General features: G+C 35.6%; 1 protein-coding gene across 4 annotated transcripts in view; it reads left to right on the top strand.

The window, feature by feature from the left end:
* The window catches only part of DZIP3 (DAZ interacting zinc finger protein 3), a 110,652-nt gene extending 92,044 nt beyond the window's left edge, over window positions 1-18,608 (top strand). For 3 of the 4 annotated variants that reach the window (XM_024735384.1, XM_024735382.1, XM_024735383.1), the window contains exons 24-32: window positions 1,221-1,324; window positions 2,784-2,871; window positions 4,429-4,530; window positions 9,393-9,518; window positions 11,640-11,779; window positions 14,186-14,306; window positions 14,794-14,940; window positions 15,025-15,126; window positions 16,684-18,608. In XM_024735384.1, the coding sequence (XP_024591152.1) occupies window positions 1,221-1,324; window positions 2,784-2,871; window positions 4,429-4,530; window positions 9,393-9,518; window positions 11,640-11,779; window positions 14,186-14,306; window positions 14,794-14,940; window positions 15,025-15,126; window positions 16,684-16,794 (1,041 nt within the window). In that variant the 3' untranslated portion in view covers window positions 16,795-18,608. The remainder of the gene's footprint in view (window positions 1-1,220; window positions 1,325-2,783; window positions 2,872-4,428; window positions 4,531-9,392; window positions 9,519-11,639; window positions 11,780-14,185; window positions 14,307-14,793; window positions 14,941-15,024; window positions 15,127-16,683) is intronic. The other variant, XR_003001869.1, reaches the window with a different exon arrangement.
* The last annotated feature ends 8,298 nt before the right edge of the window (window positions 18,609-26,906 follow it).

The following is a 26,906-nucleotide window of genomic DNA, read 5'->3' as shown; positions in this document are numbered from 1 at the left end:
GCTCAACAATCAAGGGGTGATATCTGCACCAAAAATCCCTGGACAGTGAAGTATTGGAGTATTAAATTTAACCAGAAAAATAAAAAAGCTCAGATTACCTTAAGAGTTCAACTTTGTAGACTTTGTTTTTCACTGCTTTTAATCAGAAAGTTCCTTTCTACTTCCATTATTAATTTTAGAAACACTTAATGCTGTCTAAGAGTATAATGAGCTATTTTCAGCGAATATTGAGTGATCAATAGGAAAAAACAGAGGCCAAATGACCATGCATCAATAATAGTTGGAAGGGATTCCCACTGCTGGAGAGACATCAGCCTAGATGACCTCCAAGGCCCACTTGGACAGCATAGTCCTGTAGGGTCTGATTGTTTTCTTACTCCTTCATCAATTAAAAAAAATAATCAAATAGCAGGACTTCTTTTGAGTGTTCTTAAACACACTTGCTGCATAATAGAGTTATCTGAGAGCTTTTAAAAACGCCTTTTCGGGGCTTCCCTGGTGGTGCAGTGGTTAAGAATCCACCTGCCAATGCAGGAGATATGGGTTCAAGCCCTGGTCCAGGAAGATCCTGCATGCCCCAGAGCAACTAAGCTCATGTGTCACAACTACTGAGCCTGCACTCTAGATCCCGTGAGCCATAACTACTGAGCTCACGTGCCACAACTACTGAAGCCCATACTCCTAGAACCCGTGCTCCACAACAAGAAAAGCCACCGCAGTGAGAAGCCCGCGCACCGCAACGAAGAGTAGCCCCCACTTGCAGCAACTAGAGAAAGCCTGCGCATAGCAACGAAGACCCAACGCAGCCAAAAGTAAATAAATGTTTATTTTAAAAAAATCAATGACATAAAAAGAAAAAGATATTCAGAAATTTAAAAGAAAAACCGTTTCCCAGGTTACACCTACTATCAATTAAATTAGAATCTCTGAAACCAAGACATCATTTTTTTAAGTTTCTGAGATGATTCCAGTGCATATGCAAGTTTAAAAACTAATGTTCTAAAATGTTTCCCAACCCAGTAACTTTTGAATAAAAATATGAGAATTTCAGAATTGATCAAAGAGCTTTAAAATGTGTTATGGGCAGGAAAGAAGCTCAGGTGTTGTTGGAAGAGATTGAAAAAAAATAACTTTAAATTTACTTGAAATGTTTGAGGAAAGAATGTGTTCATTTACAAGGACATCTTTAACTTCTTTCTCTTTCTCTCAAAAATCTGTAGGTATATTTCTTACAGTGTCGTAGAGATTTTGGTTTGCTTCATCTAGAGCAGACTGAAAAGGAATGCCTCAGTCAGCTTGCCAGGGCGACTCACATGGCAGCAAGGTAACCTCTCCCTCTTCCTTAATGTGTCTTGGTCTCTGAGGTACTCACAGGTGGCTCCAAGGTTGAACGTAATCTGTGATGTGTTTTACATATATGACTTCAGAGTCTTTGGAGTGAAGAAGCCATTGTTTTTTTAAACCTCAAATGTCATTTAGTCACTTTGAGCTTTTACTTTGTTGCTCCTGCTGTGGCACTGAGTCTACTAAGTGCAGTAGTAGCTGATGGCAGATTTTTCCCTTCCTCTACAATGAAACAGATCAAAAGTCTCAGTCAGAGACATGCATGAAGACCAGATATTTACAAAACAAGGTGGATTCTAATTGGAAAACTTTTTTCTAATTCTTTTCTCTCTTAACGCTTTATTTTAAATACCTTTGGAAAAATACATTGAGGGAAAAATCAGTATAACACCTAAAACCGTGTTAAAGGCAGTTTCCTGCTGTGCTACAAATGAGTGGTTTTCAAATTTTAGGTAGGTTGCATGGGATTCTTCAGTTTATAATTTTATGGGGTACACCTTTGAACTTAAGGAATTAATTAGATTAAAATCTCTGGGACCAAGGCATCACTACTTTTAATGATTATTATTTTAATATGATCATCATTATTCTTCAATTCTAAAGAATCAGAATCTCTGATGTTTAACAAGATTCCCAGGAGACACTGATGTGCATTCATGTCAGGGAAGCACTGTTATAAGTGATCAGTCTATCTTTGCTTGCTACAGGGAGAAAGGATGCTCTATAAATTAGAATATTATCAAGCTTCTTTGTATGAGATGATCTCAGTGATAACTTGTTATGCTCTTTTGTGCCAGGTGATACTGGGGTGGGGATGTTATAACAGATAGAGCCTTTTGAAAGGCCACGTGAAATCTCTCTTCTTGAGATGCCAGACCGTAAACACCTCAAAGCTGTTTTACTTAAGTCGTTTGATGGGCATGGTGGGCAGAGCTGCTGTGTTTGTGCAGTTTAGCATATCATAGAGACAACAATCTAATTCATCCTCACAGAAGAGGTATTTCTTTCTAACTTTCCTTTCTGTAGGGAATATCTTTTTCTAATTTGCAAAAGAGCCTGATAGGCCAACCGTGGCCCTGTGATGTCAGGGTTAATGTGAAGGTAGTCCAAAACCTGCTTTCAGGATGTCAACATCTTTGAGAATGCTCCTGCATTGGATGGCTAGGGCAGTTTCCCTGTGTGGCCTCCTTTGCCTCCCTTCTTCAATGGAGGATTCCTATACAAAGGAATGTCTTTGTTTACTAAGCTTTTTAAAAATTTTTGATAACAAGCCCTTCCATACAATTTTCTGCCCATTTGAGGTAATTGGTGATAGAGGTAATTTTGTTGTTGTTTTACTTTATCTATATACATGGTAGAGAACATAATAGAAATTTTTGGAAATCTAAGTGGCATATAAAAAGAAAGAACTTTCTCTTGTGTCTCCATTTCTATACCAGCAACCTAAAATCACTTCAATTAAAGGCTGCAGTAGACAGTTGGAATGCCATTGTGACAGATGTTAGAAACAAGATTGCATTCCTCAGGGTAAGTCATGAAGTATTTAGAGTAAATTGACTGAATGGTGTAGGTGGTATATACTTAAAGGAAACATCTAACATTAAAAACAATTACTAGAGAAATTTAAGGAAGAACATGTTTTTTCATTGCAGTTATTAAAATTTATGCCTTTTTGAGGTTTGAGACTGATTACTTCCATTGTAGTTGGCTGTAGATAACACCCTAGGCTCTTACTTGTGGTCTTCTAGGTCCTTAGTCTAGTAAATGGTAAACTCAAAAATTGTGCTTCACACAATTTTCCTAGAATTCCAAAGCTAACTCTGCTCCAGTCAGAAATAATTGTCTTAACTTGATCTGAGTAATTATGTGTTTACAGAATTAAAAGGAAGATCAAGCAGATCTGTATTAGTTTTCAATCTTAACTTTTTATGTAATTACTCCCTAATGCAAAATAATAAATTCTTAATTATTCATGTAATAGAATTAGGACTGTGCTAACAGTAATCTAAAGAGGTAACACACTGAATACTTGTCTAGCTTTGTCCTTGGTGGTCTTCCCTGTTTCTTTCCCAGACTCGTTCATACTCAGTCTTTAGTGATGCTTAGCATATTTATTGGATTTATTCAAAGTTCTGGCCTCAAAAGAGATGCCCCTTGTTCTCTGTCATTGTTTTCTTCTAAGAACGTGTCCTATATATGGAAGTTTCTAAATGTTTGAAGACTTTCTCTTCCAGCTCTTGTGGTTTGTTTACAAAATAACATATAAAGCAAAATGGGGACAATGCCAAAAATGTTCAAAGTATGTTTTTAAGCTTCAAGGATAGGAGTCTTACCTTTGGCAAAATCTAAGAAGAAAAAACAAAGGTATATGTGGAACTGGAGACAGCTACAGGTATAACTTTTAAGATTTAAAAAAATGTGGACATTCAAAAGTTTTCCCTAAAACTTCCCCTCCAGTTTTTGTTTTTTTTTTTTTTTTTTGCGGTACGCGGGCCTCTCACTGCTGTGGCCTCTCCCGTTGCAGAGCACAGGCTCCGGACGCGCAGGCTCACGGGCCCAGCTGCTCCACGGCATGTGGGATCCTCCCGGACTGGGGCATGAACCCACGTCCCCTGCATCGGCAGGCGGACTCTCAACCACTGTGCCACCAGGGAAGCCCCCCGTTTTTAAAATGAACATTTGCAAGTAGTTCAACTCTTTGTTACAAATACTTTTTCCCCCATATTTTTCAGCAAGTAGATTATTTACATCTTCTTGATCTTTAGACTCTGTTTACTTTATATAAGTGGTTCCCATTTGGGGGCTAAAAATTATTGAAGCACTGAGGAATTATCACAGAGATCTGTGAATTATATGTCTCTGTATCTTGTCGATCAATAGATACTTCTAAAAATACAGCTATTTACATTTGTGGATAGTGGTATATAGAGTTGTTTTTATGTCAGAAATTCTTTTTATATTATTTCTGGCATAATAGATTGGAAATCACTCATCTATGTTGTACTATTCAAAACTACATCAAGTACTTCCATATGCTATTTCTTTGAAGTTGATTTTGCTGTAAAATATTGTTTCTCCTACTAGACACAGTACAATGAACAAATTAACAAGGTGAAGCAAGGGTTTGCCTTGAGTACCTTGCCTCCAATCCAGCTTCCTCCACCACCACCCAGTCCTGAGATACTGGTAAGAAATACAGTTGACTCTTGAACAACGCAGGTGTTGGGAGTGCCAACCCCCCACCCCCACCCCATGCAGTCAGAAATCTGGGTACTGCTCTCTCTGCTTCACAAACGGAATTGATAAATGATTACCCAAGAGCAAGAAGCTGAAACAGTTTGGATAGAATCAGGACTCAAACCCTAGTTTTTTGATTCCACATATTATGATTTCTAATCAAATGCAAACTTTCTCCACATTTAGTTAATTTAAAGATCTGTAACATGAAAATACAGGGATTATATTTATTGAAAAAAATCGGTGTATAAGTGGACCCACACAACTCAGACCTGTGTTGTTCAAGGGTCAACTGTATAACATTTTGAAAAATCACCATCTTCATCTTGATAAAATGGTAACAGCTTTAAAACACTCAATATGATTATGTCTGTGTGTTCAAAGTGGAAAGGGTACATGTAGTGCGTATCATTTGTAATTATGTCCATTCCTGCTGTATCATCTACAGATGATATGACTAGTTGGCTGACTCAGCTGAGGCAAGAAGTAGGTTGTATCACTGGATTTTAGTAATGCGTTTGATATCTAAAGAGGTAATATATGCTCATTCATCCTGTCAATCACACTTACATTATGAGAGAAAACCGATGAATGCCTAGAATTCCCAATGCCCTCACATTACTGCTAGATGACTAAAACATCTCAGCATAATACCCTAGCATGCTGGACTTCACACCCCCCCACCCACTTCCACTTTAGACTCTGTTTTCCTTAACTTTTATCTTCTACCTTTAACAGTAAGGACAGCTTTTATTTATTACCCTTCCCTGCTTACTGTGAGGGATAAATGGGTCTACATCAGACAAACTAATCTCTATGCTATACTGTTTATGTTAGCCTTCTGGGAAACATAGCCCCTTAACCCAATAAACTCATACAGCTTTCCAAAAGACCTTTTAGAACAGAACCACTAGATAATAACCTTTATTATGATAATGGATCTGAGGGTAAGAAAGGTGTGATATATTTAGGGGTAGATCACTTTTGACATTAGCATTTCTGCTTATAGTAGAACTTAGAAAATGTTTTTTCTACAAATAGTAGTTGAGTATATCAAAGAACTTAAAAATTATGTGAATTGTGTGGAGTTACACTGTTTCAAAAGCAGAATTCAGAGCTGAAAGCATTATGATATTCACCATGGGCTTTAGTTTAGAATGACAGTATTGGCTTTTATATTTTTGGTTAATTCAGGTTTTATAGGAGCATTATATTATGCATATTATTATTCTAGGCTTTGAACACACCATCATACCCAACTCTCCTGATAAGGAATGTGTTGCGTAGATGACAGAAATCCCAGATTCCCTGTAGTTCTATGGGAAGTAACACATATTCTTGGTAGGATTTCTAGAAATCTGTTGCCTCTGCCTGTATTCAAACTACTGCCTATAGGTTGTAGTTAAACTCTCCCATGACTCTAAATATAAAATGGCTCTAGAGACTCGGATGCTAGAAACAGAGATGTTCTTTGGAGTTTTCTGGAACCAGACTGGAATAATCTATGTGACACTAGTGACACTATAACTGAAAAACATAATCAAACCTTGACCTCTACATCCTCATCCCTTCAGAGACTTGCTTATGGCTGATGTGGCTACCCAGGTTTAGTCAAGGGAAAGAACCCACTGGCAGTTAGGCTCAATGGAATTTATAAGCATCCCTTGCTAACACTTGAGAGGTACATGTGTATCTTTCGTGCTTCCTAACCAGAGTCACTGCTGTGCTTGATCAAAGCTGACAGTTGTGTTAAAGTACAAGCATCAGTGACCACTGAGAATTAGTAGAACAGTTTGAGAGCACAGATGCTAGAAATGTAACCATTCTTTTTGCAATAAATTGAGGTGGTATTATACAATGGAAATACATTAGAGGTCTGGGTTCAGGTCCTAACTCTGTGAAGAACTGTGTTGGTTTTGGGAAACTCAGCTGTTCCAGACTTGGTTTTCCTATCTACAAATCAGGAAATTGTACTAGATGATCTGATCACTAAAGTATTTCTTTCTGAGATTGTATTGTAAAGAATGGTTACCAGGTTTTAAATATATATAGTAGTCTAACCTGAGAAGTCTGGAATAATGGGTATTGTTCCCAGTTTAACCCAGTATTTTTATGTGTTTCATTATGTTTTGAGTTTTGTAGCCTGGCTGTCTAATCCTAAAAGTAGTGTTAGGTAATTGTTGTCCTCAAAAAGAGCAGGACTACTAACTCAGTACCCATCATTCATTATTTGAGGACTTTATATTATGAAAACTTTGAAACATGCATAAAAACAGAATGATGAACCTCTGTGAACCCAAGAGCCAACTTCAACATCATTATCAACATTTTGTCAGTCTTGTGCCATGTCATCCCCTTCTTCCTCCTCACTGGAACATTTTAAAGTAAACCCTACATCTCATCCATTTATACTTTAGTATGCATTCAAAAAAGATGAAGACTCTTATTCTTGAGATTTTTTTAATGTTGTCCCTGAGGTCTCTGAGACTGTCCTCAATTCTTTTCATTCTTTTTTCTTTATTCTGCTCTGCGGTAGTTATTTCCACTATTTTATCTTCCAGGTCACTTATCCGTTCTTCTGCCTCAGTTATTCTGCTATTGATTCCTTCTAGAGAGTTTTTAATTTCATTTATTGTACTGTTCATCATTGTTTGTTTGCTCTTTAGTTCTTCTAGGTCCTTGTTAAACATTTCTTGTATTTTCTCCATTCTATTTCCAAGATTTGGATCATCTTTATTATCGTTACTTAGAATTCGTTTTCAGGTAGACTGCCTATTTCCTCTGCATTTATTTGGTCTAGTGGGTTTTTACCTTGCTTCTTCTGCTGCATATTTCTCTGTCTTCTCATTTTGTTTAACTTACTGTGTTTGGGGTCTCCTTTTTGCAGGCTGCAGGTTCGTAGTTCCTCTTGTTTTTGGTGTCTGCCCCCAGTGGGTGAGGTTGATTCAGTGGCTTTTGTAGGCTTCCTTGTGGAGGGGACTGGTGCCTGTGTTCTGGTGGGTGGGGCTGGATCTTGTCTTTCTGGTGGGCAGGGCCGTCTCCGGTGGTGTGTTTTGGGGTGTCTGTGAACTTAGTATGATTTTAGGCAGCGTCTCTACTAATGGGTGGGGTTGTGTTCCTGTCTTGCTAGTTGTTTGGCATGGGACATCCAGCACTGGGGCTTGCTGGCGGTTGGGTGGAGCTGGGTCTTAGCGTTGATATGGAGATCTCTGGGAGAGCTCTCGTCAATTGATATTACATGGGGCTGGGAGGTCTCTGGTGGTCCAATGTCCTGACCTCGGCTCTCCCACCTCAGAGGCTCAGGCCTGACACGGGCCGGAGCACCAAGACCCTGTCAGCCACACGGTGAACTCAGTGACTTCCTTAGTATAAAGCTGCTGCTGACCTTTGTGATCATAAAACTCAGTCCTTAATCTTGTTCCCTACCCTCAGATTTATGCCTCAGGACTCTTACTCTTATTGGCTATATAATCACACCACCATTTTGCATCTAAGAAAATTATAATTTTTAATGTCTAATATTGAAATTGATATTTCCCCAATTGTCTCAGAAATGTCTTTTTCTTAACTAGATTGACAGTACTTCCAATGTGGTTATAATTACCATTACTTTAAAAACCCTTATTTTTAAAAAAACAATCCAAACAAGGTTTATACTTTTCATTTGGCTGGTTATTTTTCTTTAAAATATAACAGCTACCTATCTCCCTCCCTTTTATTCATATCATTTATCTGTTAAAAAACTAACTTCCTACATTATTGATGTAACTGATTACATCCTTGTGATGCCATTATACATATTCTTCTATTTCCTATAACCTGATCATTAGATCTAGAGGGTTAGTTACAATCAGGTTCAGTGTTTTTGGCAAGAGTACTTTATAGGTGATGATGTATACACACATTAGAAGACACACAATGTCTCTCATTTAGCGATGTTAAGAATCACATGTCATCCTTATCTCTCCATTATAAAGTTCCCCATTAACTTTCACCCTGCTGGTTTCAGTATTGTTACTTAAGAGCTATCTCGATGCTCATTTTTTAAATTCAACAAATAGGGGAATTTCTGCTTTATGCCAGTGCTAGACCTGGCACATAGTAGATGCTCCATAAACCTGTCCTCTTTTGTTGTCCAGCCAATAAGGTATCCATCCCATTGGTAGGTGCTAAGAAGGCTAGCTTTCTACAACCCCCTGGGAAGTTCAGTAACATTCACAGGCATGTCTGCAAGTCACTGTAGGAGGGTTTATTCCCTTGGCCCACCCCACTTCAGCTTTCCACTGCCCTTGGAACTAAACATAAGGTCAGAACTCAACCAGGTGGTACAAGGTCCCTTCAATACATAATAGCAAAAGTAATATTTTCTATAGACAACTTTGGTTCTTTAGCAGAATTTCTGACTGTCAGTATTGTTTATCAGCATGGACAGTACTCATTGAGGAGCTCCTTTCCATAGTCCTATATTATTCCATTTGTCAGAGAACTTTAAAGATCACCTAACCCAACCCTCTTACTTTATAGATTAATGACTTGGTATCCAAGATTACCCAGCTAGGTGGAGAGAAAGGACTAGAACCCAGTTGTCTTCTGTGTCCATGCTCTTTAGTATATTTCACTGCCCTTTGCTTTTTCAAATATTCATATACTTAACTAACGTTATGACAACATTGTTTCTAATATGCTTTGTATCTAGATTTCAAATCAGCTACCCCCCCAAAAAAAATTGCTCTATGAGTTTAGATTATTGACTATGTAAATATATAAATATGTGGGGGTTTTGTTTTTATTTTCTATCTTTTCTATTTTAGATACAGCAGTTCTTGGGAAGACCCGTTGTGAAAGAATCTTTCTTTAGACCTGTACTCACTGTTCCTCAAATGCCTGCCGTTTGTTCTGGAGTCATCTCTGCAACTGGTCAACCTAGACCCCCACTGGTACAGATCCCTTCTTGGTGGACTATACATTAACTAGCTTGTTGTCACTTACAGTGGACTTCCAGAATGAATGTCTTCTCTTTGTTCATATACTTGATAAGTAATGATGAAGGTGATGGTGGTAGTGATGATCATGATGATGATTGAATGAATAGTTCCATGTGAGGCACTGCATTAAATGCATTATATATATTATTTAACTATTTCATTAAGTGATTATAACTTAGTGTTTAGATACAAAGATAAATATAATATTATAGTAGAGAATTCTTATAGTAGATGCTCCATAAACCTGTCCTATAACCTGCTATAGTAGATGCTCCATAAACCTGTCCTATAACCTATAAACCTGCTTCTATAACAGGCACTAATGCAGGGTAGATTGATATTTTTAATAGATAATTTATATTTAGCATGATTGTTAGCTTCTCTGCTTTTCAGCCTACCAACGTCACAACATTATACCGCAAAGCTAAAGAAAAATTTTATATACACACACACATATATGTGTGTATAGTAGGACATTGTTTATCTATAAACAGGTAATATAAATATCACCTTGCAACATATTATACTATAAAGTTATAAATCTTTCTAGCCACAAAGAGCCATATAAGCTGTATCCAAACCTGAAGAAGCAACAGAGAAATTTAAAATGATTAGGATTATTAGTTGTAATCTTGGTCAAGGTAAACTTTTTATTACAAGAAAAATCTTCTCCCAGATGATTGATGTTTAATATAATTAAAGAAAAAATTCTCTAATCTTGACTTTCCCATAACTACATTCTAGTCAGTTGGGGTTTATTTTGTACCTATGTACTGCTGACAGCTTCCCTTTGAAACATATAGTCAAATGGACTTACTCATTTGTGTAGAGGCTGCCTCTCTATGAATAAATATGTATCTAGGCCTTAACATATTTACTAAGTACCACCTCTTCTTTATCACCATGATATTACAGTGTTGCTCAGGTGGTTTGCTCCTGCACCATTCTGTAAGGAACTATAAATAAAATTTTATTGAAAACATTAAAGTACCTCAACCTTCTAATAAGATTACTTCCTGATTCCTCTGAAAAAGCTTGACACTGAGGCAAACCCAGATTTCTGGTGATATTCTGCTCTTTCTCTGACTTACTAGGCTTTGTGTGAGTAATTTCAGTGGCTGTTAGTAATTTTTCATAAGTAATAACCTTATATTTGAAAATAATCTGTAGTCTTAGGTAAAGGATGCATGTTTATAATTATCCTAGTAATCAGATAAGCACTTCAAAAATATTCAGTTACTGATATTAATTAGAAACTTGATGGTTCTAAGAAGGAACCATCATAAAATATGAGGAAAACTTTGTTTGATGGTTTCATGGCTCAAAGTTGTCGCTACTACTTCCATACGACCTTTGTAACATTCATGACACTGGGCAGATATTCTAGTAGTATTCTCATGTTTATTTAGTTGTTTGAAAATTAAACTTCATTATTTTTCTAATTATAAAAGTAGTATATGTTAATTATAAAAAGGCAAATAATGTAGAAATACATAAAGCATATACAAAGTATATAATAATTATATAAAGTAGAAAGCAAAATTACCCTGCTGTTGAATCCTAGAAAATAATCACTGTTTACAGATTATTCTGTATCTTACAGACCTTTTTCTGTGCATACACATTTTAAAAATGTTTTACTATAAAATGAGTTCTACCATAAATGCTGTGCCATAGACTTTTTTTAGAAAATGAGACATACATTGTGGACATCTCATATGCTCAGACATACAAATCTATTTTTAAGGACTTGATTAGATATGCTACAATTTATTGACTTATTCCCCTGTTAACAAACTTTAGGTTGCTTTCAGAAATGCACACTCTGTATGTATTTCTGTATATGTTTGCAATTACTGAGACTAGCATGTGCTATTTTTAAAATAAAGGTAAACATATACAAACAGTTAGAAATATGGTGCTGTAAGGAAAAAAAATTCTAAAAAGGGAACATGTATGTCAGTATTCCTCTTCATTCTACCCATTTTCTGAGGTATGGAAATGTAATGTTGGCATGGAACCTTGCTTCCTAATAATTGAAGCTGATGGGTTGTAACTCTGTGCTCCTTACAGATGACTAGCATAGCCTGGACAGTGCCAGTGCCTGTGGGAGAAGCTGTGCCTCCCAGTGCAGGTCTGGGAAGTGATCCCCCCATGATGAATTGGGAGAAGATTACAGACAGGCTGAAAACTGCCTTTCCACAACAGACCAGGTACCTCAGTCTCTTTTAGTGTTGAGTACAGATCATACTCTATAGTTTCCACAGCCATAATTATGCCAATGAAATGTTTCAGAGAAATATAACACCCCCCACACACACACACACAAAGTACAAGTATTTCCTAACCATGGCCTTGGTAGGGAAAATGAAATTTATTAAGAAGAGACAGTTTTCAGTATAAATGCTAAACCTCTTCCCTAAAATTATTAGTTTAAAGTCATGAGAGAGTAAACTTTTAAATTTAGGTTTGCTCATTTACTGAAAGTACAACCAGTTGTAAACCTACCCAATTTTATGCCACTAGCTGCAATAATGACCTTAATAACCTATTTCCAAAGTGAATTTTAAGTTAATTGTATGCCATATAAGCCCAAACATAATCAGGTTTTACTTTCCTATTTCCTTAATTTTATTGAGGGTTCTTGTAATTTCTTTGTTAGCGGACAAAGAAAGGGGACATAGTTAAGTGCAAGAAATCATTATTTTAGTGTGCTTTTCACAGTTCTGACTTCAGCAGAAAGCTATTTAATTCTACTCCTCCAGAAATGAAGTGTCTTTTATCTTTAATCTTGTATCAAATGAAATAATTCTAGTTTTCACCAGCATTTTCATTTGAAGACCAATGCTTTTATTTAACATATGTACCGTTATGTTTCAGGATTAGATTATGGTTTTATAAATATAATAGTGAATAGAAAATGAAAATAGAATTGTAATATAGTTGTTATAAATATATCTAGAAAATAAATAGTAAATCAAAGGTAGTTTTATAAGGCTGGTGAGATGACATTTCATTTGAGAAAGAAAAATACTTTTATCATCCTACCCTATCCTACCAAAAATGTATATGCAGGCTTTGGGTCAATGGCTATGGGAATGGAAAAAGAACATATCAGTTAAAATATTCCTAGGTTTCTTTATCACATAATTAATGTGTCTTTCAGTTTTTGCTTTCATTTTCTGTTAAATCTTTGTTTTCTGTTTCTGAATTTTACAAAAGTAGAACTATTAACAATGACAGAAAGAGACTGATAGTAACATAGTTAAAAAGGAATATTTTAGTCTTTTTTTTTTTACATCTTTATTAGAGTATAATTGCTTTACAGTGTTGTGTTAGTTGCTGCTATACAACAACATTTTTAGTTTTTTAAGGAACCTCCACACTGTTCTCCATAGTGGCTCTATCAATTTACATTTCCACCAGCAGTGCAGGAGGGTTCCCTTTTCTCCACACCCTCTCCAGCATTTGTTGTTTCTAGATTTTTTGATGATGGCCATTCTGACTGGAGTGAGGTGATACCTCATTGTGTTTTGTTTTGTTTTTTTTAATTTATTTTTGGCTGCATTGGGTCTTCATTGCTGCGCGTGGGCTTTCTCTAGTTGCAGCGAGTGGGGGCTACTCTTAATTGTGGCGTGCGGGCTTCTCATTGCAGTGACTTCTCTTAGTGCAAAGCACGGGCTCTAGGCGTGTGGGCTTCAGTAGTTGTGGCTCGTGGGCTCTAGAGCACAGGTTCAGTAGTTGTGGTGCACGGGCTTAGTTGGTCTGTGGCATGTGGGATTTTTCCGGACCAGGGCTCGAACCTGTGTCCCCTGCATTGGCAGGTGGATTCTTAAGCACTGAGCCACCAGGGAAGCCCCCCTCATTGTGGTTTTGATTTGCATTTCTCTAATGATTAGTGACGTTGAGCATCTTTTCATGTGTTTGTTGGCAATCTGTATGTCTTCTTTGGAGAAATGCCTGTTTACGTCCTCCACTCATTTTTGGATTGGGTTGTTTGTTTTTTTTGATATTGAGCTGCATGAGCTGCTTGTATATTTTGGAGATTAATCCTTTGTCAGTTGCTTCATTTGCAAATATTTTCTCCCATTCTGAGGGTTGTCTTTTCGTCTTATTTATGGTTTCCTTTGCTGTGTAAAAGCTTTTAAGTTTTATTAGGTCACATTTGTTTATTTTTGGTTTTACTTCCATTATTCTAGGAGATGGGTCAAGAAGGATCTTGCTGTGATTTATGTCATAGAGAATATTTTAGTCTTGAGTGAGAGAGCATTGAGAGATATGATATAATGAGCTTAGTACATAAATAAGTAGATAACAAACTTAATTTTCACACAGTGAGCTTTTAAAAACAGTTAAAATCTCTTTTTGGAAAGAAAATAAATACTAAACTTTATTACTCACAAACACATTAAGTATCATTAATCAATACATTAGGAGTTTTCATTTTGGTTTAAAATAAATGCAGATGGACCTGTGATCACTTTTTTAGATCAGAAATCTAAAGGGTCACATCTGTATGCTACATATCAATCCTGTGATAGGATTTCATAGCTCCTTTGGAGGGCGCATCCTCAAGGCAGTAGGAAAATCACCAGTGCTCTTTCCTTGATCTCTTCCAGAAAGGAGCTTACAGATTTCTTACGGAAATTGAAGGATACTCATGGGAAGTCCTTATCTAGACTGACATTTGATGAAATTGTTCACAAGATTTCCCAATTTATTGACCCCAAGAGATCTCAGGTAAAAAAAAAAAGAAAAAAGAAAAAAAGAAAAGACAACTTTATCTCCTGGCCCTTATCTTTAGTAGTTAGCCATATTAATTATCTCCATTACATGATCAGGAAATCAGTCTATAGTCATATTAAATCATCTATTAACAACAAACAATTCAGCTTGACAAATGGCATGGGAAACACCACCTGATCATTCTAGAATAAAACTGACCCTCTTGAAATTTACTCTAGGTTATTTTGAATGGCTCTAAAAGGAGACATTTTTTCTAATTTTCTGCAAAGTCTTGTTTTAATTGAAAGAGCACCTAGAGTTATTTTTGGTTTTACCTGGTTCTTAGTATATAAGTAATATTGCCAACATTTATTTCAAGATTTCTCATTAACCTTTACCCTTTTGCTAATTCTCACGGTAGCCTATTCTATGGTATTTATCAGTTCTTCCTGTTTTAGTTCAATTCTAAAAAAAATAATAAGTATAATATTCTAATTTTCAGAGTCAAGGGAAATCCGTGCCAAATGGTAATAGTGCTTCACCCAGCCATACTCCTCCACCTCAGGCTAATGCTGCCCAGCCCTCAAAACCAGCCCGGAGGCCCCTCGGTTCACAAGGTCCTGCCACGTGGGAAGGAGCCAATAATTTGGTGAGACTGAGACTTGATTCTGAATACATTTAAGGTTAGAGGAGAGAAATGAGCTGAATTTAACCTTATGTGTATTCTCCCTAGGATGATGAGGAAGAGGAAGAGGAACCTTGTGTGATCTGTCATGAGAATCTCTCTCCAGAAAACCTCTCAGTTTTGCCCTGTGCGCACAAATTCCACTCTCAGGTGAACTTATCTTTTTAATATTTTGCCATTAATCAATTAAGTGAAATTCATACTGCATTCCTTGAAATTGTATACATGTATCATCCACTACTGTGTCATGAATTTCACTGGATATAACTCTGGGCTTTTGGGTACCGCACGGAAGCATTTATCTGTTTTCCCATACCTAGCCATGGATTGCATTGTGTTTTCTCAGATCTAGATACACCTAGCAGGAGAAGGGGACAATGATGAGATTTAATGGGACAGAGTGGCAGTTCCTTTGAACAGAACGGGAAGGAATGTTGATTGACTTGGCAGTTGTCAGTTTAGCAGCAGTGCCACTTCACCTTGGCTTGTTATAAATAGTGTCCTTTGTCCACACCTAATGATAGCCAACTGCTGTTATAACGCATAAGACTTAACAGTCTGTCCAGGCTCCTGTATTTGCTTTTGAAGATGCTGATGCCTGAGTGTTGATGTTATAAAAATGGGAGGCTGGCATATCTTTTGTTAATTGGCATTTATATAGATTATTGGCATTTATATAGATTAACTTCTGGTGGTGTTGCTGTGCAAGTGCTATTGATATACAATTTATGATCCAAGTCTTCTGGTGCAGAGGTGTAGTTTGACACAGGAAAAGATCATCTTACACAAGAAAGGCTTCTCAGGGAAGTGAACAATAAGCCAGCTCATTCAAGCCGTATCTGTAAAACATCATTTCAAAGATATGTGATACCTGGTACAGAATTGTTTTGTATCTGCTTGGATAAGAAGAGATATACACAGAATGGCTAATCCCAAAAGACCTCCAGGATAGATACTTAGCCATCTGTTTTTCCCATTTGAAGTTTTAAAAGTCCTAAAGATCCATTTAGAAAATAAATGTTTCACAAAACTTATTTTATTCTTTGCCATTGCTCATTGAATAGAAAGCAGGTAATTCATTGAGGTTACTCTCTAAAGTTAATGGGCCTCACATCTATTTGCCTATTCTTAATCCTCTCTCATCTGACTTGGGTCTCCATTATTCATTCATGTAAAAATGATTTGTTTTTGGAGAGTCAGTATTCAGGCAAATAATATATAGTTCATAGCCAAAGAGTACTACCATTATGACCAAAGAAAGAGCAATCTGAAAAGTATATCCATTATCTAGGGATTTTAACTTCAGAACACCATAAGCACTTGATACAAGGTATTTGTGACATTTGTATGTTTAGGTATGACTTTTTCTAGATTATAAATTAGAATAATATATAATAAACTAGAGAAAAATGTAATAGGTTTCCTCAGTCTCCTTATTAGGAAGAACTAGTCTTCCTGAAGATTGGGGTTGGGGGGAAGGATCTTAATAGAATAAACTGGCTGAAAGGTGTTCTTCTGTTACCAACTATATTGCTCAGCAAATCACAGACAAAGTTCCATGATTGCAGAAGTTTTCATGGCAATCCACCAAATAAGGCTCTGAGATCCACTGGAAGATATGTTGGTTGGCAACGCTGATGTATGGAGTAACAGCTGCCTCTGCTAGGCTAAATCTGAGAGACTGACATGAATCTTTTTGCTCCTTAGTGCATTAGACCTTGGTTGATGCAACAGGGGACGTGCCCAACCTGCAGACTCCACGTTTTGCTACCAGAAGAATTTCCTGATCACCCCAGCCAGCACTTGCCCAAGATCTGATACAACGGGGTGACTATGCAAGGGAAGTTCAATTTTCAGACTGCAGCATTTAGTTTTGCCTTTTATTTGGGCTGATGATAGTGTGAGTGATGTGAAGCAGTACGCTCTTCAGTATTATGCAAAATAAGCTAGCTAAACTCATCAAAGCTGCAGCCAAAGAGGAGAGGACAGATCTTCAGGACTGTGAACTGAATTGAACAGGTTTAAAGAAGATAGAATTTTAAAAGTTACATTATATTTGCCCTTAACTTAGCAGGTATTTTCTTCCAACATAAAGATGATTACTGTTAGCATGTATACTAGGATGTCTTTTTTTGTCCTTATTCCACTCATCCTTTACTTTCTGCCAAATATACTAAACTTTAATTTCATGAAATAAATGACAAGAGTAGGAAAATTCCACAGATTTTAGTGTTCCTTTTAACTTTTAAAATTGATTATAAAAATATATATTATTTATTTACATTTTATCTCTATCTTCCCTATTCTTTTCTATTCTCTAAAATACATACCTATGAATAGATTATGAGCTACTTGAGGGTGGGGTCCAAACAGTGGTGTTTTCGAGCTGGCTTATACTGGTTTATGAGAAACAACTGTTAGTTTCAGGAATTTTGTGAGCCAGTTATTCAAATTGTTGGTAGCTTGAAATCTGCCATAGTGGGAGTATTTTACACCATAGAAATTGGTAAATGCTGTAAGAAAGGGCTTATTTTCCCCTCAAGAGCTGGTTATTAAACATTTACCAGTATACCTCTGGGACCATGTCTGATGATTCTTACTGTTCTCAATGTCTTTCACAGTAGGTACAGCATAAATAGTCCCCAGAATTAGAAATCAGGAAGCAGTAAGTAAAGTTACTGTGCAAATTAAGTCATTTGCTCAGTTGAATAACTTTGGTCATTTATGTAAACATGCTCTTTGGACACTAATCGTTTATACTTTGGAGAGATTTTTTTTCTGCCTTAAAAGTTTCTAATTTCACTTTCTCATGCTGGGGGGTTACTGTTTGTGTATAGTTGCTTCTTATGACAGAGTTGACACCCACTGAGCTAAAGCTGCACATCTAAAGCTTGTCACTGAGAACTTTCATTCTTAGAGGTCAAAAACCTATTTTGAAATTAGTACTGTGTAAATTCTATAAGTGTTGTACATGTCTCTAGCTACAAAATTAAAAGAATTCAGTGACCCTGTAAGAAAAATGTTACACGGTTCATATTATTTTCCATAAATTAATGAAATTCATACTGTGAATAAGTGTTTCCTGACTCAGCAACTATTTTACCTGTATATTTCAGTGTAAATATATCTTGAATTTACTTTAAATCTCTATTTAAAATTATTATTTCTATAATTGTATGCTAAATGTTTTCTTCTCTAATGAGAATAGACTGGAAAATGTGGAGGAAAATACCCCAAATGAAGGCAGTCATCTAGACATGTAAAGTGCCAAGAATGTCTTAGAATTGCACAATTCAGAACTTAAAGGGCCCTTAATAATTATCTTGTCTAACACCTCAAGGTCATGGTCATGGTCATATAGCAAATTACCTTGTAAAACAAATACTTTTCAGTGTATGTTTACAACTGTAATTTCACTTTCATGTGGGAAAGAATAAATGTTTCTTAATTGAATAACTATTTTATCTGTGTATATTACTTTAACTGTGTCCTAAAGCTACTTGAAATCTCTATTTCAAACATCTATTTCTGTTTCATTGTGCTTTAACATTTTCTTCTGTTGTGAGAAAGGATGGGAAAATATCCAAAAGAAGGAAGGCAGTCATCTAGACTTGTAAAATACCAAGTATGCCTTAGAATCATAGTCAGAGCTTATAGGGTCCTTAATGATCCTCTGATCTATTCCCTCATTTTACAGGAACATCTTGCCCTAGGTCATGTGGCTAAATAGTGGCTGAGCCAGTCCTAATACTTGAGAGTCCTGATACTCAGTAAGTCACATGCTTCCTCCACAAATTCAGGCTGCTAGGCTGTATTGGTGCTGAACTGCTGTTCTTGGCTCCAAGGAAGGGGCCAGAAGACTTAACAGGATAGCTGATATATAGTGAGAGTACAGTAGGACCATGCTCTTGAAAGTCATATCCAATTCTGCAGATGCTGAAGGTAATGGGATTTTTTTTCTTTTTGAAGTATAATTTAACAATAAAGACAACTGTAGTGGCCATTCTTCTATAAACAGTGATCACTGTCATGCCTGTGGCTGCTGAAGGATCCAGAACACCATACTGCACAGAAATTCAGTGAGGGAAGTAGCAATATTTACATCAAAAACAATCTGTAAGCATCCTGTAATATCACTGCAGCTGCCGTCAGATAATACGTCTTGTAATGTTTTCCTTCATATTTATTGTCCATGTGTATAATAATATTTTCCAACTTTTATGGGACACTTTCCTTGATCAAATATTACTTTATTTGATCCACTAATAACTTTAACGTGGATACTCTGCTTTTTATTTTACAGATGATGAAACTGAAGCTCAAATAAGAGGGAAATAATTTGTCTGAGGTCATAGCTATGAAGTGGCATTCTGGGATTTGAATGCAGATCTTTTGTGCCTTAGCTGGTTTTCTCTTTCAGTACGTTATTGCTGCATCCCAATTTCAGATTGAATGTACACAAAATATTATTTTAAATAATATTCTTCAAGATAAGAAAATGAAATGAATGGTAAACCTACTGATTGTTTTGGACTACGAACATGGTATTGAGTATATAATAAAATATATAATAATGATACAACATGGTAAGAAAAGTTTGACTTTTCCCTCAGATGTCTTGGTTTGCTTGGGATGGTTCCAGTTAATGCCCATTCTCTTGACATATTATATTATTAATAGTGCTCCCTTTTACTCTCAACAGTGTCCTAATATGGATGATGAATTATATTTCATGGTTAATTTTTTTTACAAGAGTCAAAATTTAGCAAAACTCCTCTGCATTTATAAAATGCTCCTGGAATACCTTATCATGTAGCCTGTCAGGTAAGAATCATCCATACACATAGCCTCTCAGCTAGGAAATCATTCACACACAGATATGATATCAAAACCAGCAATCATGAGAAAAGGAGAGTACAAATGCAGGATATTGGAAATGCATTTGAAATTAAGAGAACGGCAACTTAGAACAATTATATATATATATATACACACACACACACACACACATATATACACACACACACTGCTATATCAAAACCTCATTGTAGCTGCAAACCAAAAATCTACAATAGATACACACACAGAAAAGAAAAAGCAATCCAAACACAACACTAAAGATAGTCATCAAATCATAAGAGAAGAGAACAAAAGAGGAAGGAAATTTTAAAAACCTACAAAAACAAATCCAAAACAACAAGATGGCAATAAGAACATACATGTTGGTAATTACCTTAAATGTAAATGGATTAAATGTTCCAACCAAAAGACACAGACTGACTGAATAGATACAAAAACAAGAACCGTATATATGCTTACTACAAGAGACCCACTTCAGATCTAGGGACACATACAGACTGAAAGTGAAGGGATAGTAAAAGCTATTCCATGCAAATGGAAATCCAAAGAAAGCTGGACTAGCAATACTCATATCAGACAAAATAGATTTTAAAATAAAGACTGTTACAAGAGACAAAGAAGGACACTACATAATGATCAAGGGTTCAATCCAAGAGGAAGATATAACAATTGTAAATATATATGCACCCAACATAGGAACACCTCAATATATAAGGCAAATGCTAACAGCCATAAAAGGAGAAATCAACACAAAATAATAGTGAGGGACTTTTAACACCCTACTTTCATCAATGAACAGATCATCCAGACATAAAATCAATAAGGAAACACAGGCCTTAAATGACACATTAGACCAGATGGACTTAACTGATATTTATAGAGCATTCCATCCAAAAGCAACAGAATACAAATTCTTCTCAAGTGCACATGGAACATTCTCCAGGATTGATCACAAAACGAGCCTCAGTAAATTTAAGAAAATTGTAATCATATCAAGCATCTTTTTCAACCACAACACTGTGAGATTAGAAATCAACTACAAGAAAAAACTGTAAAAAACACAAACGTGGGGGCTAAACAATATGTTATTAAACAACCAATGGATCACTGAAGAAATCAAAGAGGAAATCGAAAAATACCTAGAGACAAAGGACAACAAAAACACAGTGATCCAAAACCTATGGAATGCAGCAAAAGCAGTTCTAAGAGAGAAGTTTATAGCAATACAATCTTACCTCAGGAAACAAGAAAAACCTCAAACAACCTAACCTTACACCTAAAGCAACTAGAGAAAGAAGAACAAACAAAACCCAAAGTTAGTAGAAGGAAAGAAATCATAATGATCTGAGCAGAAATAAATGAAATAGAAACAAAGAAAACAATAGCAAAGATCAATAAAACTAAAAGCTGGTTCTTTGAAAAGATAAACAAAATTGATAAACCTTTAGCCAGACTCATCAAGAAAATATGGGAGAGGGCTCAAATCAATAACATTAGAAACAAAAAAGGAGAATTTACAACTGACACCACAGAATTACAAAGGATCATAAGAGACTACTACAAGCTGCTATATACCAATAAAAGGGACAAACTAGAAGAAATGGACAAATTCTTAGAAAGGTACAACCTCCCAAGACTGAGCCAGGAAGAAATAGAAAATATAAACAGACCAAACATAAGTACTGAAATTGAAACTGTGATTTAAAAACTTACAACAAACAAAAGTCCAGGATCAGATGGCTTCACAGGCGAATTCTGTCAAATATTTAGAGAAGAGTTAACACCTAGCCTTCTAAAACTATTCCAAAAAATTGCAGTGGAAGGAGCACTCCCAAATTAATTCTATGAGGCCACCATCACACTGATACCAAAACCAGACAAAGATAGCACAAAAAAGAAAATTACAGGCCAATATCAGTGATGAACATAGATACAAAAATCCTCAACAAAATACTAGCAAACAGAATCCAACAACACATTAAAAGGACCATACACCATGATCAAGTGGGATTTATCCCAGGAATGCAAGGATTCTTCAGTATATGCAAATCAAATGGTGTGATACACCACATTAACAAACTGAAGAATAAAAACCATATGATCACCTCAATAGATGCAGAAAAACTTTTGACAAAGTTCAACACCCATTTATGATAAAAACTCTCCAGAAAGTGGGCATAGAGGGAACTTACCTCAACATAATAAAGGCCATATATGACAAACCCACAGCTAACATCATTCTCAATGGTGAAAAGCTGAAAATATTTCCTCTAAGATTGTAAATAAAACAAGGATGTCCACTCTCACCTGTTTTTTGTTTGTTTGTTTTTATTCAGCATAGTTTTGGGAGTCCTAGCCACAGCAATCAGAGAAGAAAAAGAAATAAAAGGAATCCAGATTGGAAAAGAAGTAAAATTATCACTGTTTGCAGATGGCATGATACTATACACAGAAAATCCTGAAGATGCTACCAGAAAACTACTAGAGCTCATCAATGAATCTGGTAAAGTTGCAGGATACAAAATTAATATACAGAAATCTCTTGCATTTCTATACACTAGCAATGAAAAATCAGAAAGAAATTAAGGAAACAATCCCATTTACCATCACATCAAAAAGAATAAAATACCAAGGAATAAACCTACCTAAGGAGGCAAAAGACGTGTACTCTGAAAACTATGAGATGATTATGAAAGAAATTGAAGATGACACAAACGGATGGAAAGATATACCATGTTCTTGGATTGGAAAATCGATATTGTCAAAATGATTATACTACCCAAGGCAATCTACAGATTCAATGCAATCCCTATTAAGTTACCAATGGCATTTTTCAAAGAACTAGAGCAAAAAAAATTTTAATTTGTATGGAAACACAAAAGCCCTCTAATAGCCAAAGCAATCCTGAGAAAGAAAAATGGAGCTGGAGGAATCAGGCTACCTGACTTCAGACTATACCAGAAAGCTACAGTAATCAAAACAATATGGTACTGGCACAAAAAAAGAAATATAGATCAATGGAATGGGATAGAATCCCAGAAATAATCCCACACACCTATGGTGAATTAACTTAGGATAAAAGGTGGCAAGAATATACAATGAAGAAAAGACAGTCTCTTCAATAAGTGGTGCTGGGAAAATTGGACAGCTATATGTAAAAGAATGAAACTACAACATTCTCTAACACCATACACAAAAATAAACTCAAAATGGATTAAAGACCTACATGTAAGACCAGATATCGTAAACACTTAGAGGGAAACATAGGCAAAACACTCTGACATAAATTGCAGCAGGATATTTTTGGATCCACCACCTAGAGTAATGAAAATAAAGACAAAAATAAATGGGACCTAATTAAAGTCAAAAGCTTTTGCACAGCAGAGGAAACCATAAACAAAATGAAAAGACAACCCACAGAATGGGAGAAAATATTTGCAAATGAAGTGACTGACAAGGGATTAATCTCCAAAATATACAAAAAGCTCATGCAGCTCAATATTGAAAAACAAACAACCCAATCAAATAATGGGCAGAAGATCTAAATAGACATTTATCTGAAGAAGACATACAGATGGCCAAAAAGCACATGAAGAAATGCTCAACATCGCTAATAGAGAAATCAAAACTGCAATGAGGTATCACCTCACACCAGTCAGAATAGCCATCATCAAGTGTCTACAAACAATAAATGCTGGAGGGGGTGTGGAGAAAAGGGAACCTTCCTACACTGTTGCTGGGAATGCAAATTGGTACAACCATTTATAGAGAACAGTGTGGAGCTTTCTTAAAAAATTAAAAATAGAACTACCATGTGATCCAGCAATCCCACTCTTGGGCATATATCCAGAGAAAACCATAATTCAAAAAGAGACATGCACTCCAATATTCATTTACTTAGCCATTAAAAAAGAATGAAATAATGCCATTTGCAGCAACATGGTTGGACCTAGAGATTATCATACCAGGTAAAGTCAGACAGAGAAAGACAAATATATGATATCACTTAGATGTGGAATCTAAAAAAGTGATACAAATGAATTTATTTATAAAACAGAAACAGACTGAGAGACTTCAAAAACAAACTTATGATTACCAAAGAGGAAGGGGGAGGAGGGATAAACTAGGAGTTTGGGATTAACATATACACACTACTATATATAAAATAAATAATCAACAAGGATTTACTGTATAACACAGGGAACTCTACTCAGTAATCTGTAATTACGTACATGGGAAAACAATCTGAAAAAGAATGGATATACATATATGTATAATTGAATCACTTTGCTGTATACCTGAAACTAATACAACATTTTAAGTCAAATATAATATAAAATAAAAATTAAATTAACAAAAAAAGAATGATCAGGAACTAACAAAAAAATAAAACAACAAAATTTTAAAAATCTCCTCTGCATTTATAAAATGCTTCTAGAATACTTCATCACATAGCCTCTCATGTAAGAATTCTAGGACTGCAGTAGCTGAGGAATATCTGGTTTATAGCCAGATAAAAATAACAAAGGAATATTAAGTTATTATAAAACTATATGGTTTCTGATTTTCTTGAGTAGGCAGTTTTTAGAGCTAATGGACTATTGATCTTAAATATGAATCCTGGCCATGTCACATTTACACAGTGTGTTCATAAAACTGCATATTCCAAGAGGCCACCTGGGAATCTGGAATGAGTACCCAGTTGTTCTGAATCACACAAAATAATAAAAACCATTGGTGTAGAAAAAAGTGGCTTTTTCAGGCAGATCTAGATTTGAACTTTTGAATTCCATCTGGCATGTTGTTTGATCATAAACAAATTAAAAAAATTTTTTTTCAACCAAATCCTCTGTAAAATGGGGGAAAGACTACTTGTCTGACAGAGTTATTGTTGGTAAATATCTGTATTAGTCTTTGTTCTCAAAGTAATAAACCTTCCATTAGTCACTCAATCTGTTTGAATTTACTCCTTGATGAAAAATTCTTAAAAGTTTTTTTTTTAATCTTCAACTATCCTTATTAAAATGAAGGGAGGAAAGAATAGAACCATTAGTCCCACTTCCAGTTTTACATGGCCCCATAATGTTGAGTAGTAAATCTATTGCATAAAATACCACATCTCCCTAACATTTGATTGATCCACTTGAACTACATAAACTTTAATAATCCTTAATACTGCCTAGCAAGATTGGTAACTGACAATGATCTAGAAGACTGAAAGTTTTGAAGGTATGTAGGGAAGATTTCATCTCCATTTGGGAGATGAGAATACTAAGTGTGTAATAAACATTATAACAGTAATTTTAAAATTGTAAATATCACTCAATTCCCTGCTCTAATAAATCTACTGTTATTGAACTTTAATTCTTTCTATTCCTGATACACATGCAAATGGCTACTGAGGTACAACTGTAGCATCAGTGCAGTTTCTTAATATTTTTGTCATTTGTCATAGTAAGAAAAATCCTTTCTGGGGTAACTGCCTGAAATTATAAAAAGAAAACGTATTACTATCAAGCCAATTGAAGGGAAAATGGTATAGTAAAAATAATAGTTGATTAAGCCAGAAGGCAAGAAAGAAACAAAAGAGAAACAAAGCACAAAAGACAAATATGAAAACATAGAAATATAATAGATTTAAATGGCAAATATATTAGTAGTTATATTACATAACAGTGACTGAAATTTTCTACATGAAAGACAAGGATTGCAAGCTCAGATATAAAAAATAAATGAAAGGAATAAATAAAAACAACAATGATTTTTTTGTATTGAAGGGAAACACCTTAAAGGTAAGAATACAGAAATGTTGAAATTAAAAGTATGTAAAAAGTAATATGCAAACACAGCCAAATAAACTTGGGTATAGCTACATTAATATCAGATCAAACAGACATGAAGGCAAAAATTATTACTAGGGTTACTGAGAGAGATAATGATAAAGGACTCATTTCAAGGGAGATATTTACAAAAATCCTCAATTTGGGGATATTTTATAACAAAGCCTTTGTAAAACTGAAATAAGTAAAAGGAGAAAGAGATGAATCCATAATCATTGTGGGATATTTCATATACCTGTCTCAATAAGTGATGGAACAAGCAGACCTTGACATTGATAGAACACTGCTTTCAGCAACTGCAGATTACATGTTCTTTTCAGCTACATTTGGAAGGCTGACCAAAGCAGACCATATGCTGTGCCACAAACCAATTGTCAACAACTTTCAAAGGGTTGGAATAACACATGGTATATCCTCTGACCATAGAATTAAACTAGAAATCAATATCAAAAGTAAACATAAGGACTTCCAGTTTCTAGTCCAACATGTGAAGACCTTGGAATTCATCACTCCCAACCGGATAATAAGAAAAAAGCTGAACAAACTGAAAATCAACAACTCTTCTTGAATCTGTCAAAGAATTGAAGTCAAAGGGCAAATAGCTGCTCTGAAAATGGGGGGAGGAGAATACAGAGAATCACAGCTTACTGGGAATAGAAGACTCTGCTGGGGCCAGTAACTAGTAAAAACACTTAAAAGGCGACTGACTAATTGTTGGAGACTGAGTGTGGACTAGCTTCAGAATAAGCTCCCTGCACTCAGCCTAAAGGAAGGCCTCACTCCAGTTTTGTGAGTTTTACCTCTAAGAGCCCCACCAGGTTGTCAGTGTGAAGATAAGAGAAAAATCCCCATGTGCCTCTTAATTAAGACACAAAAAGGTCTAACCATGAAAGAGTGGATTAATAATCTATATTTCATGACAGGTTCCTTTAAAAACTACATATAGAATTACCATGTTATAAAGCAGAAACTAACACACCATTGTAAAGCAATTATACCCCAATAAAGATGTTAAAAAAAAATCTATATTTCATGACAATTAAGATTTTACCTCTACCTCTATCTTGCCCCTCTCATCTTCCCTCTCCCCACTGGTAACCACGAGTTTGTTTTCTTTATATGTGAGTCTGTTTCTGTTTTGTTATATTCATTTGTTTTATTTTTTAGATTCCACATAAGTGATAACATATAGTATTTGTCTTTCTCTGACTTATTTCACTAAACATAATA

Source organism: Neophocaena asiaeorientalis, unplaced genomic scaffold, assembly GCF_003031525.2.
Source record: "Neophocaena asiaeorientalis asiaeorientalis breed wild unplaced genomic scaffold, Neophocaena_asiaeorientalis_V1.1 scaffold136, whole genome shotgun sequence".
NCBI lineage: Eukaryota > Metazoa > Chordata > Mammalia > Artiodactyla > Phocoenidae > Neophocaena > Neophocaena asiaeorientalis.
This window is presented reverse-complemented; position numbering and strand designations above follow the sequence as displayed.